The 16,757-nt window shown below is 53.7% G+C and overlaps 1 protein-coding gene and 1 long non-coding RNA gene across 6 annotated transcripts in view; both read left to right on the forward strand.

Annotated features, from left to right (window-relative positions):
* Positions 1-319: 319 nt before the first annotated feature.
* CYRIB (CYFIP related Rac1 interactor B) overlaps positions 320-16,757 on the forward strand; it is a 144,416-nt gene continuing 127,978 nt past the window's right edge. For 2 of the 5 annotated variants that reach the window (XM_036084513.2, XM_036084514.2), the window contains exon 1: positions 449-662. Coding sequence is in view for 1 of the 5 variants with exons in the window: in XM_078072004.1 (XP_077928130.1) it covers positions 335-419 (85 nt within the window). In the remaining 4 variants the exon portion in view is untranslated. Of the gene's footprint in view, positions 420-448; positions 663-16,757 lie in introns of those variants that run through there. The other 3 variants (XM_036084506.2, XM_036084507.2, XM_078072004.1) reach the window with 2 other exon arrangements.
* LOC144381816 (uncharacterized) lies at positions 2,494-4,681 on the forward strand. The gene is made up of 2 exons (XR_013447683.1): positions 2,494-4,204; positions 4,501-4,681. It is a non-coding gene; the product is annotated as an uncharacterized LOC144381816 (long non-coding RNA).

The raw sequence follows: 16,757 nt of genomic DNA on the forward strand, positions 1-16,757 counted from the left end.
ACAGGGGAGGGGGAAGCGGCCCAGGGCAGGACCCTGCCGGCCTGAAGGTCGGGAGGCTCGCGCTGAAGCCGGAGACCCGTCCGACAGGCAGTGACCTTGGGCCAGCCCTGCGCCTCCCGGGGCTGGGGTTTCCTGGTCTGGGCCGGGGGGCGTCGAGCGCCCCCCCTCCGCAGCGCGCCCCACGCACCGGCTCACCCGCCTGCCGTGACTCGCCCAAGGTCACCCCGCCGCGGTCTCCCCCCTCCCCGGCCCCCCGGCCCCCGCCGCGGGTTTTGGGGTGGGGGCCGGCGCGGGGCGGTCCCGGGGCGCCGCGCGCGCTGACGCCGGGCCCGCGATGCGGCGGGGACGGGGCGCGGGGGGAGGCGGCGTCGGCGAGCGTCCTCCTTTTGTGCGAGCGCCGGCGGCTCGGCTTCTCGAAGGTAAACAGCGTTTCCTCTTCCTCCTCGAGGCGTCTCTTCCTTTTATAGTTATTTCTCGCCTGGCACTCGCCGGGGCCGCTGCTGCTGCTGCTGCCGCCGCGGCGGGGGCCGCTCGCGAACCTGTGGCGGTGACGTGAGACCGGCCAACCCGGAAACGGCGGCGGCGGCGGTGCCCGAGGCTCCGAGGCTCCTGCGCTCCAGCGCCCGCGGCCGCGCTCCCCTCGCCGCTCGCCCGGCCGCCAGGTACGTGCCCGGGGCCCCGTCGCGCCGCCGCCCGGGCCGCCCGGCTCACCCGCGCGCCCCCGGAGCCGCCTGCGCCCGGCGCGGGTGCGGGTGCGGGCGCGGGGCGCGCGCGACGGGTGCGGGGACGGGGGTGCGGGCCGGGCGGGCGGCGGTGGGAGAGGGGGCGCCGCAGGGGCGGGGGCGGCGCGGGGGGCACCGGAGGACGCGGCGCGGGCGGCGGGGCGCGGGGGGCGCACACGCCGCGGGGCCGCCGCCCGGGTCCACCCAGCTGCGGGGAGCGCGCGGCGGGGCCCCGCGCCGGGAGGGAGGGGGCGTTCGGGATGGCTGCCCCCCACCCGCACCCCGAGACCTCTCCTGCGCGCCAGGTGAGGGCGCAGGGTCTAGCCCCGGCGCAGTGCAGCCCCCTGCCAACTTGCATGGGGGGCTGGAAAGCCAGTCGCTTCGAATAGAGGAACTAGAGGGGGTGAACAAAATCTCCATTGGCCTTAAGACTTCCTCCTGGGGTAACCACCCGCCTATGTTTAAAGAGCACTTCCTCTTTGCCCTTTATCTTTTCCTCATCTTTTTTTTTTTTTTTAAATGGAAGTTCAGTGCAACCGGGTAGATGCCCTTGCAGCCTGCAGGGCTTTCCTGGGGCGATGTTCACACACAGTGGGTCTCGAACCTGTGTGTCCCGTGTTGAGGGTGGGAGGAAAGAGGAACCGGGGACTTCCTTGGTCGGAGCCTGGGGCGGGTGGGGGGGGAGGGGGCGGGGGGGGGGAGGCTTTGATCCCCACCCTGCTGCAAGAAATGGAGCCGATGGGGGAGGGGTTGAGCGGGAAGGAGGCCCCGCTGGGGAGTATCACGTGGACTTTGCACCTATGTTTAATTCCTGGCCCTGCCACCTTACTAGCTGTGTGACCCTGGACAAATCGCTTACCCTCTCTGAGTCTTGGACGGCTGTCTGTAAAATGGGTGCTTTGAGTAGGGCCTAGAGAAAGTGAGCGTGGACTTCCTGGCCTGGAGGGGGCGCAGTAATGGGAAGTGTCATTGTCAGTCGCCTCCCCTCTAATTTCTGCATCCCCACCGCCTAGAAGGGGTCCCTGGGTACATGGGAGGCTCTGGGTAGATATTTATGAAATGAAGAGCTGGATCGTGAATTTTGAGAAGTGAGTGGGGGTGGGTCTACATTTTGGCTTCCTTGCCCAGTAACATCCATCCCACAATCCCCAGAGAGCCACATTTTGCCACCTGGGATCTGTGTAATCCATCCCCTCCCCCGAGGAGGATTATCTTGTGAAAATATTGATTCCTTGTGAAAAGGAGCTTAAACTCTGACTTTGAGCCTCTCCTATTCTGGAAAGATTGCATTCTGTGGAAAAGGAAGCATCATTTTGATTGCCACCACCAGATGAGTGTCCGAGGAGGGTTGCCAGGGCTAACACCTGGGCTGTTTTCCCAGACTTGGGGGTTCCTGGTAAACATGGAGGAAGCTGGGGAAAGGTGGTTTTCTTCCTTGGTGGGGCATGCAGGAGAGGTCAGGTGGCCTGAGTTTTCTTCCTGGGGAGGCCCGTTGGAATTTGCATTTTCCAGACCTTGCCAGACTTTTGGCATGGGGAGGAGCAGTGCGTGTGCTGAAGGAGACCAGTGTGGGTTAAGGCACAGGGGGACTTGGAAATGGCCTTCAGGTGAAGGCCCGGTGGGGGTTTCTGCACTTTACTTTGGGAGATTTTCAAGTAATTTCACTTTCTTTTACAGCTGGCCCTTCTTTCTCAGCTCCCAAAGGCTTCTGCGCACCTCTCTTAGGATCTGAGCTGTGGCTTTTTTCACATCTGGAGGGCAGGAGGTGAGGCTGGGTGCTCCTAGTATTGTAAGAGGCAATAACAGGCCCCTGTGTGCTGCAGCCTGCTGCCGTTTGGACACGGGCAGATTCATTTTTAAGACATGGACCGGTCACGGTTACCAGTCAAGGAGAGGTTTGATTCTTACTTTGCAAGACTTGGCGAGGGTGCAGGACTTGGCCCCAGACCCTCAGCCAGGAAGCGGCCGATTCAGCATCCTTGCCCGTCTTCCATCCACAGCGCACTCTCCCTTTCTTCTGTGGGCTCTGCTCCCTTCTGAATGGCCTTTGTGTTTTCCCGGGCACCTGGCAGGCTGTCTGGCATGTGCTTGGCTACACGGTACACGTTTTGTGACCGACGAACAAAAGAGACATGGTTTCCCCCTTGCTCTTTACGGAGGTACATTTGGTCTCCACCTCGAGGTCAGGGCACTGGCCTGTAAGTGACCTTGAGATTGTTCTTTGGCAGTTCTTCCCAAGTGCATTTTGATTCCCTGTTCTGGAAGCCCGTTCTCTGACAGCTCTACTTCAGGATCCAGAGACAGTGACAGGAGGGACTCTAGAGGGAAGCCAGTGTCACGTGGCCTCGTGCTGAGCTTTGCTGCCACCTCCTTGTCTGAAGAGACCCCATCCCGTGGCTTCGGCAGCCTGGGACTTGGCCGTCTTCAGGGAATCCATCTTCCGGCAAGGGCTGTGGAGGCAGTGTTGAGTTAGTGACAAATCAGATTTCAAATGGGTCCACCGTAGCTACACGCCGGTCAGGCAGCCTTAGGGAGGTCGCTCCACTCCTGGGACCCCCTTTTCCTCATCGGTGAGCAGGCAGAATCATCCCTGCTCCAGCCGGTCCACCTCACAGGTTCCTGAGTGAGAGGGCAAGACCCAAATCCACACGTTCACCTTTGCTTCTTACTGCCCCATTGGCCTGTCACCAAGGGTCAGAGCCTCAGTGTTCTCATTTGTAAAATGGGACCGTGCAGCGTGGGGTTGTTCTGCTCATGCAGTAATGTGACGCCGGTAGCCGAGACCCCTGCTAAATGGTGATCATCATCCGTTTCCTCAACTGGAGCTTCTTAAAGGCCAGCCCCATGTCTCTGTTTTAACTTGACTTGGAGCTTCTCCAGAGAAGTAGATTGAGGCGAGAGGGCGGCTGGCTGATTTTATTCTTTTTCACCTTCCCTATCTGGGACACTTGATAAAGGCCCGATGAAGAAAACATCATTAAGATTGTGTTTTTCATCCATTTCTGAGGGCAAAGGTCTTTTTTTTTTTTTTTCACCCTCTCATAAAGTTAACTCTTGAGGTGCTCATGGCACTCACTTCCTGTGTTCTCATCCCCTTTGCATGGACGCCTTCCAGCTTTAACACCAACACCTGAGTCCCTCAGACTCTCAGATGGACAAAGGTCCCGTTGCTTGGGAATGAAGTTTTTGATGGTCTGAAAAGGAGTGACCGGCCTCACCAGGTTGAAAGAAAGATAGTAACTTTGTAGCCAAGAACGCATGAGGTTAAGGGCAATGATATTTTCCTGTCGTCCTTGTCCACTTGGCCTTAGGGCCCAGACTGCCTGGGTACACATCCTGGTTCTGCTGCTTACTAGCTCTGTGACCTTGGGCAAGATTTGTCCTCTCTCTCTGGGCCTTCTTCAGCTTGAACGTGAGGGTTGTGAAGATCAACTCTGAGGTCCCGTGCAGTGCCTCCCAGCGCAGTGCACGGCGCATAGCAGGTGCTCGGCCAGTGTGGGTTCCTCTCTCCCCCTCCCCAGGGCTCTGTCCATCCCCACCCCTGTCCCATTGTCCTGTCCCGCTACTATTCCCCTGGGAACTGAGTCCTGGGCTGGCAGCTTCTTCCAAGATTCCAGTTCAAGGCTCCATGCTTTCCCAAACCAGTCGTTGACTGGCCATCATATGGCGCTTCCACTGAATGGGAAGATAATTGTACCAGAGCTAGTCAAGAAGAGTAAATCGGGGAGTCACTGCGTTTACGTTCCGTCCCATTGATTTTTTTTTCTCCTTTCCAAAGACTTACTAGCTGCCATCTGCTCCGAGGGAAGGAGACATCATGTTCGTAAATACATAAATAATCGAAGTCAACGAGGAGAATTGTTTAAAGAAGTGTGGCTGAGAGTGATTTTAATAAATATTTAAGATGATCTGAAACTATTAGAGGAATTGCAGGGTTTATTAAAAAACTGGGAAACGTGTTTTGGAAAACTTTCTTTTCTTTCCAAGTTGAATAAATGTCAAGAGTAGAGAATGAGGGAGGAGCATATTCTGAGCATGGACACAGGGCCCGTGAGGGGCAGGTGGCCCGCCGATCTGCTTGTCTCTGTTGGGGGATGTTGGCATCTGGGCAGTCATCCGTTTATAGGTTCTGACAGGTGAGGAGGGTGACAGTAGCCAAATCCACAGAGCCAAGGGTAAGGGACCTCAGCATTTTCGAGAGCTGCTTGAGCTTCCTTGAGACTCGGGGGGTGGGGGTGGGGAGCCAGCAGGTAACACATGCCAGGAATCACCCTAGGGCCTGTACATTTCATATCCTATTTGTGGGAGTCCGTGGCAGTCTTCTAGAAGGTTCCTAAGACAGATCTCTTTTGGTTAATGACGGGCTACATTTTAGTGAGTCCTGCTAAGGCCCATCAGTTGGAACGCTTCTAGGTGGTCAAAGCAAGGGATGTGGGGTGGGGGCAAGTCAGAGCTGGGGAGCATCTTGGAACAGTGCTCCCCAAACTGGAGTGTGCCCCCAAATCACTTGGGGGTTCCTTTGCAGATTCTGAGTCAGAGGCTGGGGATGTGCTGAGGTTCTGCATTTCTTATGCTTTCCCATGGGAAGCTCTGGTCCGTGGACCACACTTTGAGTAGGGAGAGCATGGAGACCCCCACTCCCCTCATCATTCGGGACCTGGATGGACACGGGTATGAGTCTGAATATGACACCCAAGGGTCTGAAGGCAGCTGATAGTTCAGTTAGAGGAAGAGGCAGCCATGCCCATAATACATACGATTAAAAAGATGGAGGCCTAGAACAGAGTCCAGTGAGAACACGAAGGGGTGGCAAGAAGAGAGCCTTCCTTTATCTAAGGCCTGTCACACTTCCTTTATCACAAGGCCTATACCCCCAGAACAGTTGAGGTGGGGAGGGAAGCAGCGTAGAGCAGGTCTTCACACGTGGTTTGGGCTGGAAGGATTGAGCAGGAAGCTCATGTTCAGAGTGTCAGGGTTTAGGCGTCCAGTACTCTTAATTTAACAGATGGGGGAACTGGGACCCAGAAGGAGAAGCATCTTGCGCAAGAGGCCAAATCAGGCCTGGAAACTGGGGCTTAACCGGGCCTCTCCTCATGGCTCCACGGTGCCTGCCTGTGAGTGTCTTGGGATGGTCCTCAGTGCCAGGCAGCCCCCAACCCGGGGCTGGGGCCGGCTGGGTGTCCTGTCCCAGCTCAGCAGTATCAGGGCTGGTGACCTTCCTTCAGCAGAGGGCTAAGCACTTAAAGCCACAGTGAAAAAGAAAGCCCAAGGCAAGAAAAGTGACAGCATGGAGTTCACTGCCCTCAGAGGCTGCTGGCCCGCTTGCCCCTCCCCGCCCCAGCATCCTCAGATGTGGGGAGTGCAGTGGGGAGTATCTACGTGGAGGAATCAAGGACGGGAGGAGGCTTCATCTGCTTCAGAGAGCCTCCTGGGACTGGCTTTAGTCTGGCCACTTGGAGCTCTTTGGAATCTAAGCCCAATGCCCACTCAGCAGACACTGCCGCCCCGTGGCGCTCCAGGAGCCCCGGCCCTGCCACTCAGCGGCAGTGTGACCTTGGGCCAGTCCCTCACCTTGCTGGGCCGGGGCTGTCAGGGCTGAAGCTGGTTTGAAGGACTCTGAGGCAATGTGCACGAGAGCTGCTAGCTAGCCCCTGGCGGAAACCCTCGCCAGAGGTCCCCCTCCCCCAGGACCTCGTCCCAGGTGAGCAGAGAACTGATCTGTCCAGTGCAAGTGTAGGGCCAGGGTCATCCTCTTGGCAGAGATACAAGGTATGAATCTGATGGGAGGCGGATGTTTCTTTAAGATAACATCACACTGCTGGGGGGGCTTTACGCAAAACCAGACGCTGTGGTTGGCCCCTCGGGGGGTCTCCCTTGACCCGGGATGCCGGCGGGGTGCAGAACTGGGCGCTCCCTCGCCGTGCACTCTGGCGGGCTGCACCGCCCCTCGGTATCACAGTGCCTGTTTTGCAGCTTGTTGTAGCTCTTGCATCAGAACAGGTCTCAGTGGGCCTGGCTCAGGGCCTGCCGGCTGAGCGGTGCTCTGGAGCCCAAGGCCGCTGTCCGCGCAGCCTCAGGGGCCGGGGCTCAGGGAGAGGAGCCTGCTGCTAACGGAGGCTTTACCTGCGAGTCTCTGCACGGCCCCGGCTTTGCTCAAAACCAGAGTTGAAGTCGAATGCAGAAGACAATGTGGAAGTGAAACTCGGTCAATAACATCCTAAAATGTCTGCTCCTACTCCCCTGAACTCTGGTTTCGTGTACTGCTCTGAGCCTCGGAGGCACCAGAGGCCAGGCTGTGTGCCCAAGATCACACGGGCTTGTGAATGAAAGCTGAGGGACGTTTTCCAGTCCTTTCTGAGCGTGCCTTCACGATCAGTGTCCAGTTCGTAATGGAGGAACCGGCTGCATCCTGCTATTCGGTGACTATAATCAAGCGAGCACCTACTGTGTGCTAGGCCCTGTGATGAGTCTGTGTGGGGGGATACACAGTGTGGGGCCCACTGCCACCCACACAAGTCCCTAAGGGCCTGTGCAGCTTGAGAAGGGAGCCTTTGTTCCCTTAGGCTAACCCAGGCCCAGCCCCCCGTCCTCCCAGGCCCATTCTTGTCACCCAGGAACCGGAGAAGCTCTCTGGCTGCGTTTGGGGACAGGATAGCAGGGGGAGTCATTGCCAACCCTTTGTGCAGGCTTTCATGGCCCAGGCAAAAGCCTCCTGGATCGTAAGGCTCCCATGAGCATCATGTGGTGGGTTTGGTAATTTTGTTTTGTTTTGTTTTGTTTTGGTCTCCCTGTCAAGCATGGACAATGTGTATCTGCATGTTTTATTTCTTATGGTCACAGAAAGTGTGTGAGGCACGTCATGTTATCCCCATCTCACAGGTGAGGATGCTGAGAAAACTCAGAGCTAGAAGGAAAACGTATCCCACCAGCTTGAGTGCCCACCCCTTATTTTGACTACCTCTTTCAAGTGACCCTCAGCCATAACTCCAAAAAATCTCCAAAGGGAGCTGTCTACAAAGGGTAACCTCTCTTGCTGCTCGAGGCTGCTTTGGAATGGGGCGGTTTTCATGGTAGGCATCTGGGCCACCACTGTCACCAAAACCACCTATTACGAGCAGCCGGGCAAGGAAGGTCAGAACGTATAGAGTATTCCTGCAAGTAGATGGATGACTTTGGCTAATTTGAGTGGTGAGGTTTTTTGGTAAAATCAGTGTGAAACTGACTCACGCTATTAATACACCCCTTGATGCATTTGGTGTTGGGATTTGCAGCATATCTCATGGTCTGCGGGCACCCCCACAAGAGAAAGATTTTGGGGGGAGATAGGTGCTGTGGGTTCATGCTTTGGCGGAGTTTGAATTTAAAAGGAAAATCTCAGTATTTGGACCCTAATCGTTGTAGCCTAGAAAATAAGTGACATAGTGTTAATACTTCTGCTGGTCCCTCCCGTCCATTTTCAATATGTGAACTTGCCAGAACATTCTACGCATGCGTTCCCTCTTCCCCAGTACTCCTTTCATCTGACGTAACGTGGTGTGCTTAAGCTTCCTGGGTGGAAGGGCCAAGAAGCTACATTGTTAACAAGCTCTGTCAGGTGATTCTGGTGCAGAGGTCCCTGTTAGAGACCCAGCTGGAGACCCAGCTGTCGTCTCTTACCCCAGTACTGTCTGTTTCTAACTCTGAGTGGCTGGTGTTCAGAAGGAAAGGACATTGAAGATCACCTAGTCCCATCCTTCCCAGGCTTTTTCAGGCCATGGCTCACCTAGGAAAGAGAATTTGTAAGGCATGGGTCAGGAGATGGGCAGTAAAAGAGGATGCATCTCCTAGCTGGAGGTGACTGATCCCAGGGCCACCTGCCCAGAGTGCTGAGGAGGTCAGCATCTCAACACAGGGGAGTGTTGTCCAGGAATCCCTCTTGGGCTAATTCCCTTCCAACGTGGGACCTGTTCAGACAGCGGAGGCCCAAAGAGGTGATGTGAGTTGCCCAGAGTCACCCAGGGGTTTGAGAATCATCCAGGACACTCTTTGAAAGAATGAGGGAGCAGGCCAGGGATGGGAGAGCCCGGCTGAGGGCTGCACAGCCAGCTCGGGGCCCAATGTGAGGGCAAGTTTTTGTGCCCAGACCCCCTGTCCTTGGTAGGCAGGTTATAAAGCCAGGGGCCCTCCCCCCACCCCATCCTGGCCAGCCTGGGAGGCCTGGTTTCCTGTTGTGATCTGAGACTGATTCTCTCCGCTACCTAACAGACGACACATCCCTCACGACCTAAAAGCACTGAAGGAGAGGAAACCTTAACATAGAGTCTCGTCTTAACCATGACTTTCAGAAGTCAGCACAGCGTGGTGAAAATGGTCGGACCGACTCCCCATTTGTCCCTGAGGGATAGTTTGCGTACGTGTGATTTCGCGGCTGTGATGCTGTGTAGGAACAGGTCGGAGTAAATGTATGGCATAAACAGTAGTGTATGATGTACAATCAAGTGCAATATCCAAAAAATAAAACAAATACAAATTAAGTACAACACGCAAAATACACTTTCACATTATTTAAACTTTTATTATTTTTTAAGATTTATTCATTTATTTGAGAGAGACAGAGAAAGAGAGAGAAAGTGAGCGTGAGCGTGAGTGGGGGGAAGGGCAGAGGCAGAGAGAGAATCTCAAGCAGACTCCCCGCTGAGCATGGAGCCCGACACGGGGCTCGATCTCAGGACCCTGAGATCACGATCTGGGCCGGATCCAAGAGTTGGACGCTTAACCAACTGCAGCACCAGGTACCCCTTATTTAAACTTTTAAAAATTAAAAAAAAAAACAAAAACGTTTGGCCGTTTGAGTAGAGTTGAATATGGCTGAGTTAAAGTAGGATGCGATACGATTCCATTGATGTTGTGGTGCGTGGGGGACCTCTTCAGAATGTGCAGCGGTCCTGACCCGGTGGGGGGCTACGTATATTACGCAGGTATGCATGATTATTCCATGGGTCTCTCCAGCTTGAGTGTGATTAAATTTGAAGAGAATTTTTGGGGGACCAGCTGTCCTGTGTTGTGTGTCAGACCCAGTGGACAGACGGAGGCGGCCTCTCGCAGTCTAGTGAGGCCTGACTCTCTCTTCTTTTTTTTTTAATAAAAGCGAAGTCTCTGGTCACAGCAGCCCCTAGAGTAGGACCTTTATGACTGCCCATCTCGAGGATGTGGTCGAATGCCCCAATCTGGAGTTGCTCGAAAGGGCTCCTGGGCCCTTAAGGGACCCCAGCCTTGGGAGATGACCCCACTCACCGAGGCGCTGCTTCCCAGTGGGACCTTCTCTTTCCCAAGCAGCAGTTTCTCAAAGTTTCAGTGGTGAAATGCAGGGGAAGTGTAGAAAAACAGCATTTGCATACTTGTGACTTTACCCTAGACCTCCCCCTTGCAGAAGTAAATGAGGAATAACAAGGTATGACCTTTGGAGTGTCCCCACCCCACTTCCGCCAGCAATTCCCTTCATGACCAGGAATGTGGTTGGAAATTGCCTCTCTCAGGTAAACTGATCTTTATCTCAAGACCTTGGACACTTAAAACTGAAAGAAAAGGAACCTGATCTTCCGTTCCCCATCATATTAAGTAGCTGTTGGGGCAGGAGGGAGGGCGTATTAGATTCCACTTCGGAGCTTATTCTTATGTGTATGTTGGAGCTCCCACTCAACAAGGGGGGAGTTGAAAAGCCCCTGAGAGTGCATGAGCTGATGTGCAGAGACCGGAATGTTCCATAAGAGCTCTCTGCAGAGGAAACCCAGCTGGTGTCCCTATCCCCACCCTGTGGTGCCTGTGAACAGTGTCACTGCCCCGTGAAGGCACCTGTATCTTTTTGCTGGTGGCCAGCCGGGTCCTTCAAAGACCCTTCTGGGAAACCATGGCAATTTATGTCAAGAGCCATGAAGATATTTGTAACCTTTGACCCAGTGAGCCTATTTCTTGGAAGCTTTCCTAAAGGAGCAATTAAAGATATGGACAGAATGTTGCATAAAGATCATCAGCTTAGGGAGCATCTGGGTGGCTCAGTCGGTTGAGTGTCTGACTCTTGGTTTTAGCTCAGGTCACGATCTCGGGGTCCTGGGATCAAGCCCTGCATCAGGCGGGCTCTGTGCTTGGCAGGGAGTCTGCTTGTGATTCTCTCTCTCCCCCCCCCCGCCCCTCCCCCTGCTCGTACCCTCTCTGTCCTTCTCTCTCTCAAATAAATAAATACATCTAAAAAAAAAAAAGATCGTTCATTCAGCCCCTTTTACAATAACACAATAAATGGGAAGTAACCTAAGTGTCTGAAATGTACCGAGTACTCGAATCAGTTATCCTGTGGCCACTCAAATGAGGGCTCAAGAGTCTGGGAGGAAACTGAAACTGAGAAAAGCAGTTATTTGTAGGAAAAAAGGTTGGAAGGAAATACACACCAAGATGGCGTCTGAGGCTGTGAGAGGGGGACATGAATATGGACAAATTTCCTTTCTCTCTTTTATGCATTTTCTGCAGTGTGGTTATGATACTACTTTTACTGGAAGGAAGCCTTCTTGCCTCCCCTCTTCTGTGTTCCTGTCTTATTTCTTCTAAGAAACCTAGAACTCTACTGTTTGCAGGGAAAGAAAGAAAAACCAATGCTTAGATCACTTTATAAATAGTGTACAACAGAACGGAACAATCACTAAAACGGAGGCCCAGGCATGCCCGAGGTTAAAATACCAACAGGCCTAATGATAGACTGGAAGACAGTTGGAGAAAGACACAGTGAGTAGTTCTCGAAGGCACTGAGCACCCTGAGTAGAGCCTTCTAGACCCGTCGGGAAGGAGCCACGGTTACCCTTTGATAAAGGAGCTAACCCGGGGTCAGAGTCCTGTGACTTTTCAAGACTCACCGCACCCCGTGTCCTGGTTAGCAGCTGATAGGGTGAAGGGCATCTGGGGACACCACAAGGCCAGCGACTCTCGTCCAGTCCGATGGAAGTTACTCTCGGGGAAAGGTAAGGTGAGTGACAGTTGCCCATGAAGAATAGCAAGATGTTTTCCGTTTGGGTGACGCGGTGTCTGTAAGGGCCAAGGCAGAAGTGAGCTTCTGGTTCAGATGGAGGGAGCTGTGGGCCAGCGCCTTCTCAGGGGAAGATAGGCAGGCTTCTGTGCACAGGCACGTGGGTCCCCCTCCTCCTGCGCACCCAGAGCGCGGGGGGTTGTGCTTGACCTCCGGGAGGAGCGGGGTGGCTCTTCAGAACCTGCTGCCCGGGCTCTGGCAGGATGCAGGGGGCTCGGCAAGGATAAGCAGCCTTCTGAGAAACCCAGAAGGAGCAGCCCCGGGCGCCTCAGCGGGGGGCTGAGCTATCCCCGTTGGTGGGATTGCCAATTTCCAGACGGTCTCTATGGTATTTAAAGTGCCGTTTCCTCTCAAGTTCTGTGTCTGTCATGCAGCCCACTTGTCATCTCTGCCTGCGTCTTGGAGAGGTTCTAGTTAAAAACTCTTTAGCCATTTTTTTAAGGAAGGCACTGAGCATCACAAGGTGCCTGGTGCGCAGGTACCAAACGGATATTTGATGAATAAGGGTATGAATTAATTTTCTGCCTTGGGGGGCAAACTGAAATGGGAGTGTTTTTTTTTTTAAATGTTCATTTAAAACCCCAGGGTTCATAATCTTTATATGTGTGTGTATGTGCTTCTGGGTTTAGATACAAAGGGAGACTGGTTGAGCATCTCACACAGACGTTTGTTGAGGGTCCCGAACATCCCTCGTTTTCCCCATTCCCGTCGCCCGCTGTCCTCCTGCCGGGCACCTGGGCTGCGCCCCTAGCAGCTGGTGGAGGAAGGGGTATGGAGATGGGGCAGGTGTGCTGCTGTGGGTGAGCGCGTGAAGAGCTGAAGCTCTCGCTGCTTGCTGGGCTGGCCCTGGGCGTCCCGAGCTGAGTCACGCCAGGTCCTCGCGCTGCAGCGTCCAGGGTCGGGGGAAGAAAGCGAGGGACCAGAGCGCAGAGTGAAAAGCTGGTGACATCAGGGTGCCCGGCAACCCTCCCCCCAAATCCCCGTCAGCACCTGGTAGGGAGATGGCGTTCAGCTCAGCAAATAGGAGGTTCGGTGCAAGGTGGAGTCCTTGGGAAAAGGGTGAAGCCTCTGGCCCTCCAAGGTTGCACTTCCCTGGGGTCTCGGTTTTGGGGGCTCCTGAGGGGGCCGCTGCTGGGCACACAGCCCGGCTGTGCCACCGTCTCTGGCCTGCCCCTTCGCTCCTCCGAGCCGCCCACTCTTCACCTGTGGAGTGGCCCTATGAAGCACTCCTTACTCAGTGGGTTGGGTAATATGTCTGTCACCTCCCCTCGTCCCTGTCCTAATGACCCTACCCTGAAGGCACTTTCACCTTGCACCCTTCCAGAGGGCCTGCTGTTTTCTGGGGGGGGGGGGGGCAGAGGGGTCTTTTTTAGGTCTGCCCTGCTCTCCTCTCCCCCTTTCTTCCCTGTCCCCCCGACCCCTCCCTCCTGCCCTCCTGCACGCCTTTCTCAGAGCATGGGACAATTCCTCTGTTAGACTGAATAATTGAGAGCTAACTCTAGGAACAGACGTCTATGAATAGATGTGCTGGAAGAAAGCATTTTTGCCAAGTTTGAGCTGAGCTGAGTATTGTCAGCACTGAATTAAAGATGAGCTTCCTGGCTCTCTGTTCTACTTAGCATTGACCAAACACTATGTCTTGAATCTTAAAAAAAAAAAAAAGAAGAGGAAAAAGTCAGAAAGTGGCTTATGTGACAGCAAATAAAGTCTAATCACAACACTTCACATCCGTGCAGTGCTTTGTGTTCATGCTGTGGCCTTTTCCATTAAACATCGCCAGGCCCTAAGGTTGGGCCTTTTTCTGGTTCAGGTCCACAGGTCAGGCTCACAGCAGGCCTTGTTCCAAGAGTGTTGGCAGAATGATTACGTACTTTTTTCAGAAAATTGGAGCCCAGAGAGGTTGAGTGATCTGTCTAAGGCTGCACAGCTGGTCAGGACCAGAGTAGGAACTTAATTTCTTAGCCCGGCTGCTCTTAAACCCCACTTAGTGGTCTCCTCACAGATGCACTTCAGGCCGACAGGGAATTCGGAAAGTCAGAGACACAGCATAACTAAGGGAAAGAGCATTACTAAGGCCTCATCTCTCCTTTATTCTGGAGGATTGTATTGCTTGTTCTCTCAAAATTAGCCTGTTCTCATGGTGGCTGCATAACCTGTCCTCCCCTCCCTGTTCCCTCCCCCCCTCCTTGTGTGTTTAAGCATCTTCTCATTTGTATAACCCCCTCTGGGTTTCCTCCAAAGTTCCTGGAAGCCACCTGAGGTTGTTGTGCAGTGAGCGACAAGTTAGTGTGTAGCCCGGGGCTTCTGCTGTGGAGCTGAGCGAAGGAAGACATGGGTCCTCCATGAGTGAGGACTGTCCTCTCTATTAGATGGTCCCCAAGTTGGATCTCCTCCAGATCAGCCATGCTGTCTTGTTCCAGGCTTTCCATTGTCTTATCTGTAGACATGGTCTTTCATTCACCAAACGCATGCAGAGCCCCTCCTGTGTGCTGGGTACAGTACTGTGGGCTCTGCTCCTCACAGCAAAACCCGTCTTACTTGGGTCCCTGTGCCTCTGGAGTCTGCAGACGGCAGGAGGCTTTTCGGAAGGTGGGGATGCAGATAGACTCCACGGGGAAGCCTTTTGGTGTCCAGTGAGCGAAAACCTTGTCCTTGCTCTTTTCTTTTCCTTCTTCTGCTTCTCCTTCCCCTCCCACTTTCACTAAGCATGCATTCAGCATGACTGTGGGCCAGGATTTGGGGCAGGTGCCCCGAGACCGAGATTAGCAGGATGCGGGCACCGCTCACAGAGTCCTGGACCGTGGGAGGGGATGGACATAGAAACAAATCATTGTATTAATATGCAAAATGTTAAGGGTGTCAAAATTTTAAAACTTGGAAAACAATGATACACATTGTTTGGGGGTATAATCATATGTGGTAAGAAATGCATAGCAGTAATAAATGCCCAATTCAGGATAGTGCTTACCTCTGGGGAACTGGGGAGATGACTGTGATTGGGGTGGGGTACCCAGGGGACTTTGTATTCATTATATTTCATTCCTTAAGCTAGGTGGTGGGTACAAGAGATGGTTTGATTATTCTTTATATATATATTTTTTGTCCATCCTAAATACTGCACAGTAAAACTTTTAAAATAGAATTGCAAGCCAGAGGTTATTTGGAGACGCTAGCCTGAGCGGGTCTCTAGCCACATTTAGAAATTTCTCCTCTCTGTACATCTGGCCAAGCCCCGTGCCTGGCCACGCTCACACACTCAGGATGCGTTGACGTGAACTCTGCTGGAGGGGCTGAGGAAAGCTTTACAGAGAAGGCGACAGTTTGAACTGAATTTTGAAGTCCAGTGCTAGGAATAGCATTTCAGACAAAGGGAACAGCGTGTGCAAAAGCAGGCAGGCCAGCATTCGAGGAACTACAAGGTGTGAATGTGTGGATCAGCTCAGCTTTGGAGCAGTCCTGCAGTGTGTGGTGCTCGTGATCATTCATACTCAGAATGGCTCAGAATCCAGGTATGCTTGGAGTCGACTCACGATAGAGTCCACTCTGGTATTAGAACCAAGTCAGTTTTCCGAGAGTGCTTCAGTGTTATCAGGGCCTTGGCTTTGTGAGAGCTGGTGTCAGGTCAAGGAGATTGGCTTCAGCTTCGAGTGCAGGAAGTTGCGGGTACACTGAGACTCTGATAAAGGAATTGGACCTGGAGAGAGTAAAAGCTGGTGAGAAAGATCATCTTCGACAGAGAAGAGCCAAGGCTGTGATTATGTGACATTAAAGACTCATCTGGGAAACTGCTCCGAAGACGGGGGGAGGCAGCAGGGCCGTGTCTCTGTGCGGTGGCTTGGGGAATAACGTATATTCAAGATCGTTTTCTTTGAAAACATTGCGAAGCCAGCGGAACCCTTAGGGGAGCCAGATTAAAGCGGTGATGGGGAGTTTCATCAGTGCTTAATCAAAGACATCGACTGTTTTCTGGGCCTCACTCATCCCCTCCCCTCTGTTGTCTTTAATTGTGGAAACTTGTTCTTTAGGGTTTCCTTAAGGCTAGCCCTGGGCATCACCCGTCATTTGCCCCCTTTGATCTCCGGGAAGTCTTCCACTTCCTGGGGGGATCCTTGGGGCTCCCGGGCTGCTCTCCATCTTGGCCCCTTGCTTTCAAATTCAGGCCAGACTCTCATCCATACTTGAGAAGAGAGGTGCTTCTCCACATCCCAGGTTCCTGCCTGGACCGAGGAAGAACATGGTGTGCGGACAGGTGTTGCTTAGGTGTCTGGGGCAGCGACCCCATGAGATAGATGGTTTGGGAGGCAAGGTGACAGTGAATGTTCTGGAAGAGGGCAGCCTCAGCTTCTCACACTTCATCAGGAACACAGGTTCCCCTGCCGAAGGTTGTCCTCAACTGACCTGCCGGTCTGCAGATTTTTAAATGCAGTCTTGACAGGCTGTGTGACACCTGGTGGCAGGAGTGGGGCGGGAGAGCCACGTTCGCTGCCTGGTCCAGGGGAACCTAGCACGCAGCTCCCACCGGGGACCAATTAATTCTGCAGGAAGTGATGGTTTCCATGTTCCCTGGACACGTAGGCACTGCGCACATCCACGGGCCTTGGCCCTCCAAGCTTCCTCCCTGCCAGGCTTCTTTAATTACGGCCATGGGTGAAAACTCACAGCATCTTCCCCTGGTTTTATTAGCTCGTCTTTCCCCACATTTCATCTGCTTTCTCTTAAACCCTTTTTTTGGGTGCGTGTTTATAGACCCTAAGTAAACACAAATCCTTGATTTCGATTAGGAAGCCAGCAGCGGCCAGAAGAAGGGGCTCATCCTATCCATGTCTCTTGCACTGTGGAGGTGGACAGGAGAATACATGGAGGCAGGGGTACCCTGATGGTTACAGAGGGACCTGGGGCTGAAGAACTACGTGCTCGCCCCCCTACAACAGACCGCGTGCCCCGATTCAGCTCAGGTTACTTCCTGACGTCATCTGCCGTGATCA

This window comes from Halichoerus grypus, chromosome 5 (genome assembly GCF_964656455.1).
Source record: "Halichoerus grypus chromosome 5, mHalGry1.hap1.1, whole genome shotgun sequence".
Lineage (NCBI taxonomy): Eukaryota > Metazoa > Chordata > Mammalia > Carnivora > Phocidae > Halichoerus > Halichoerus grypus.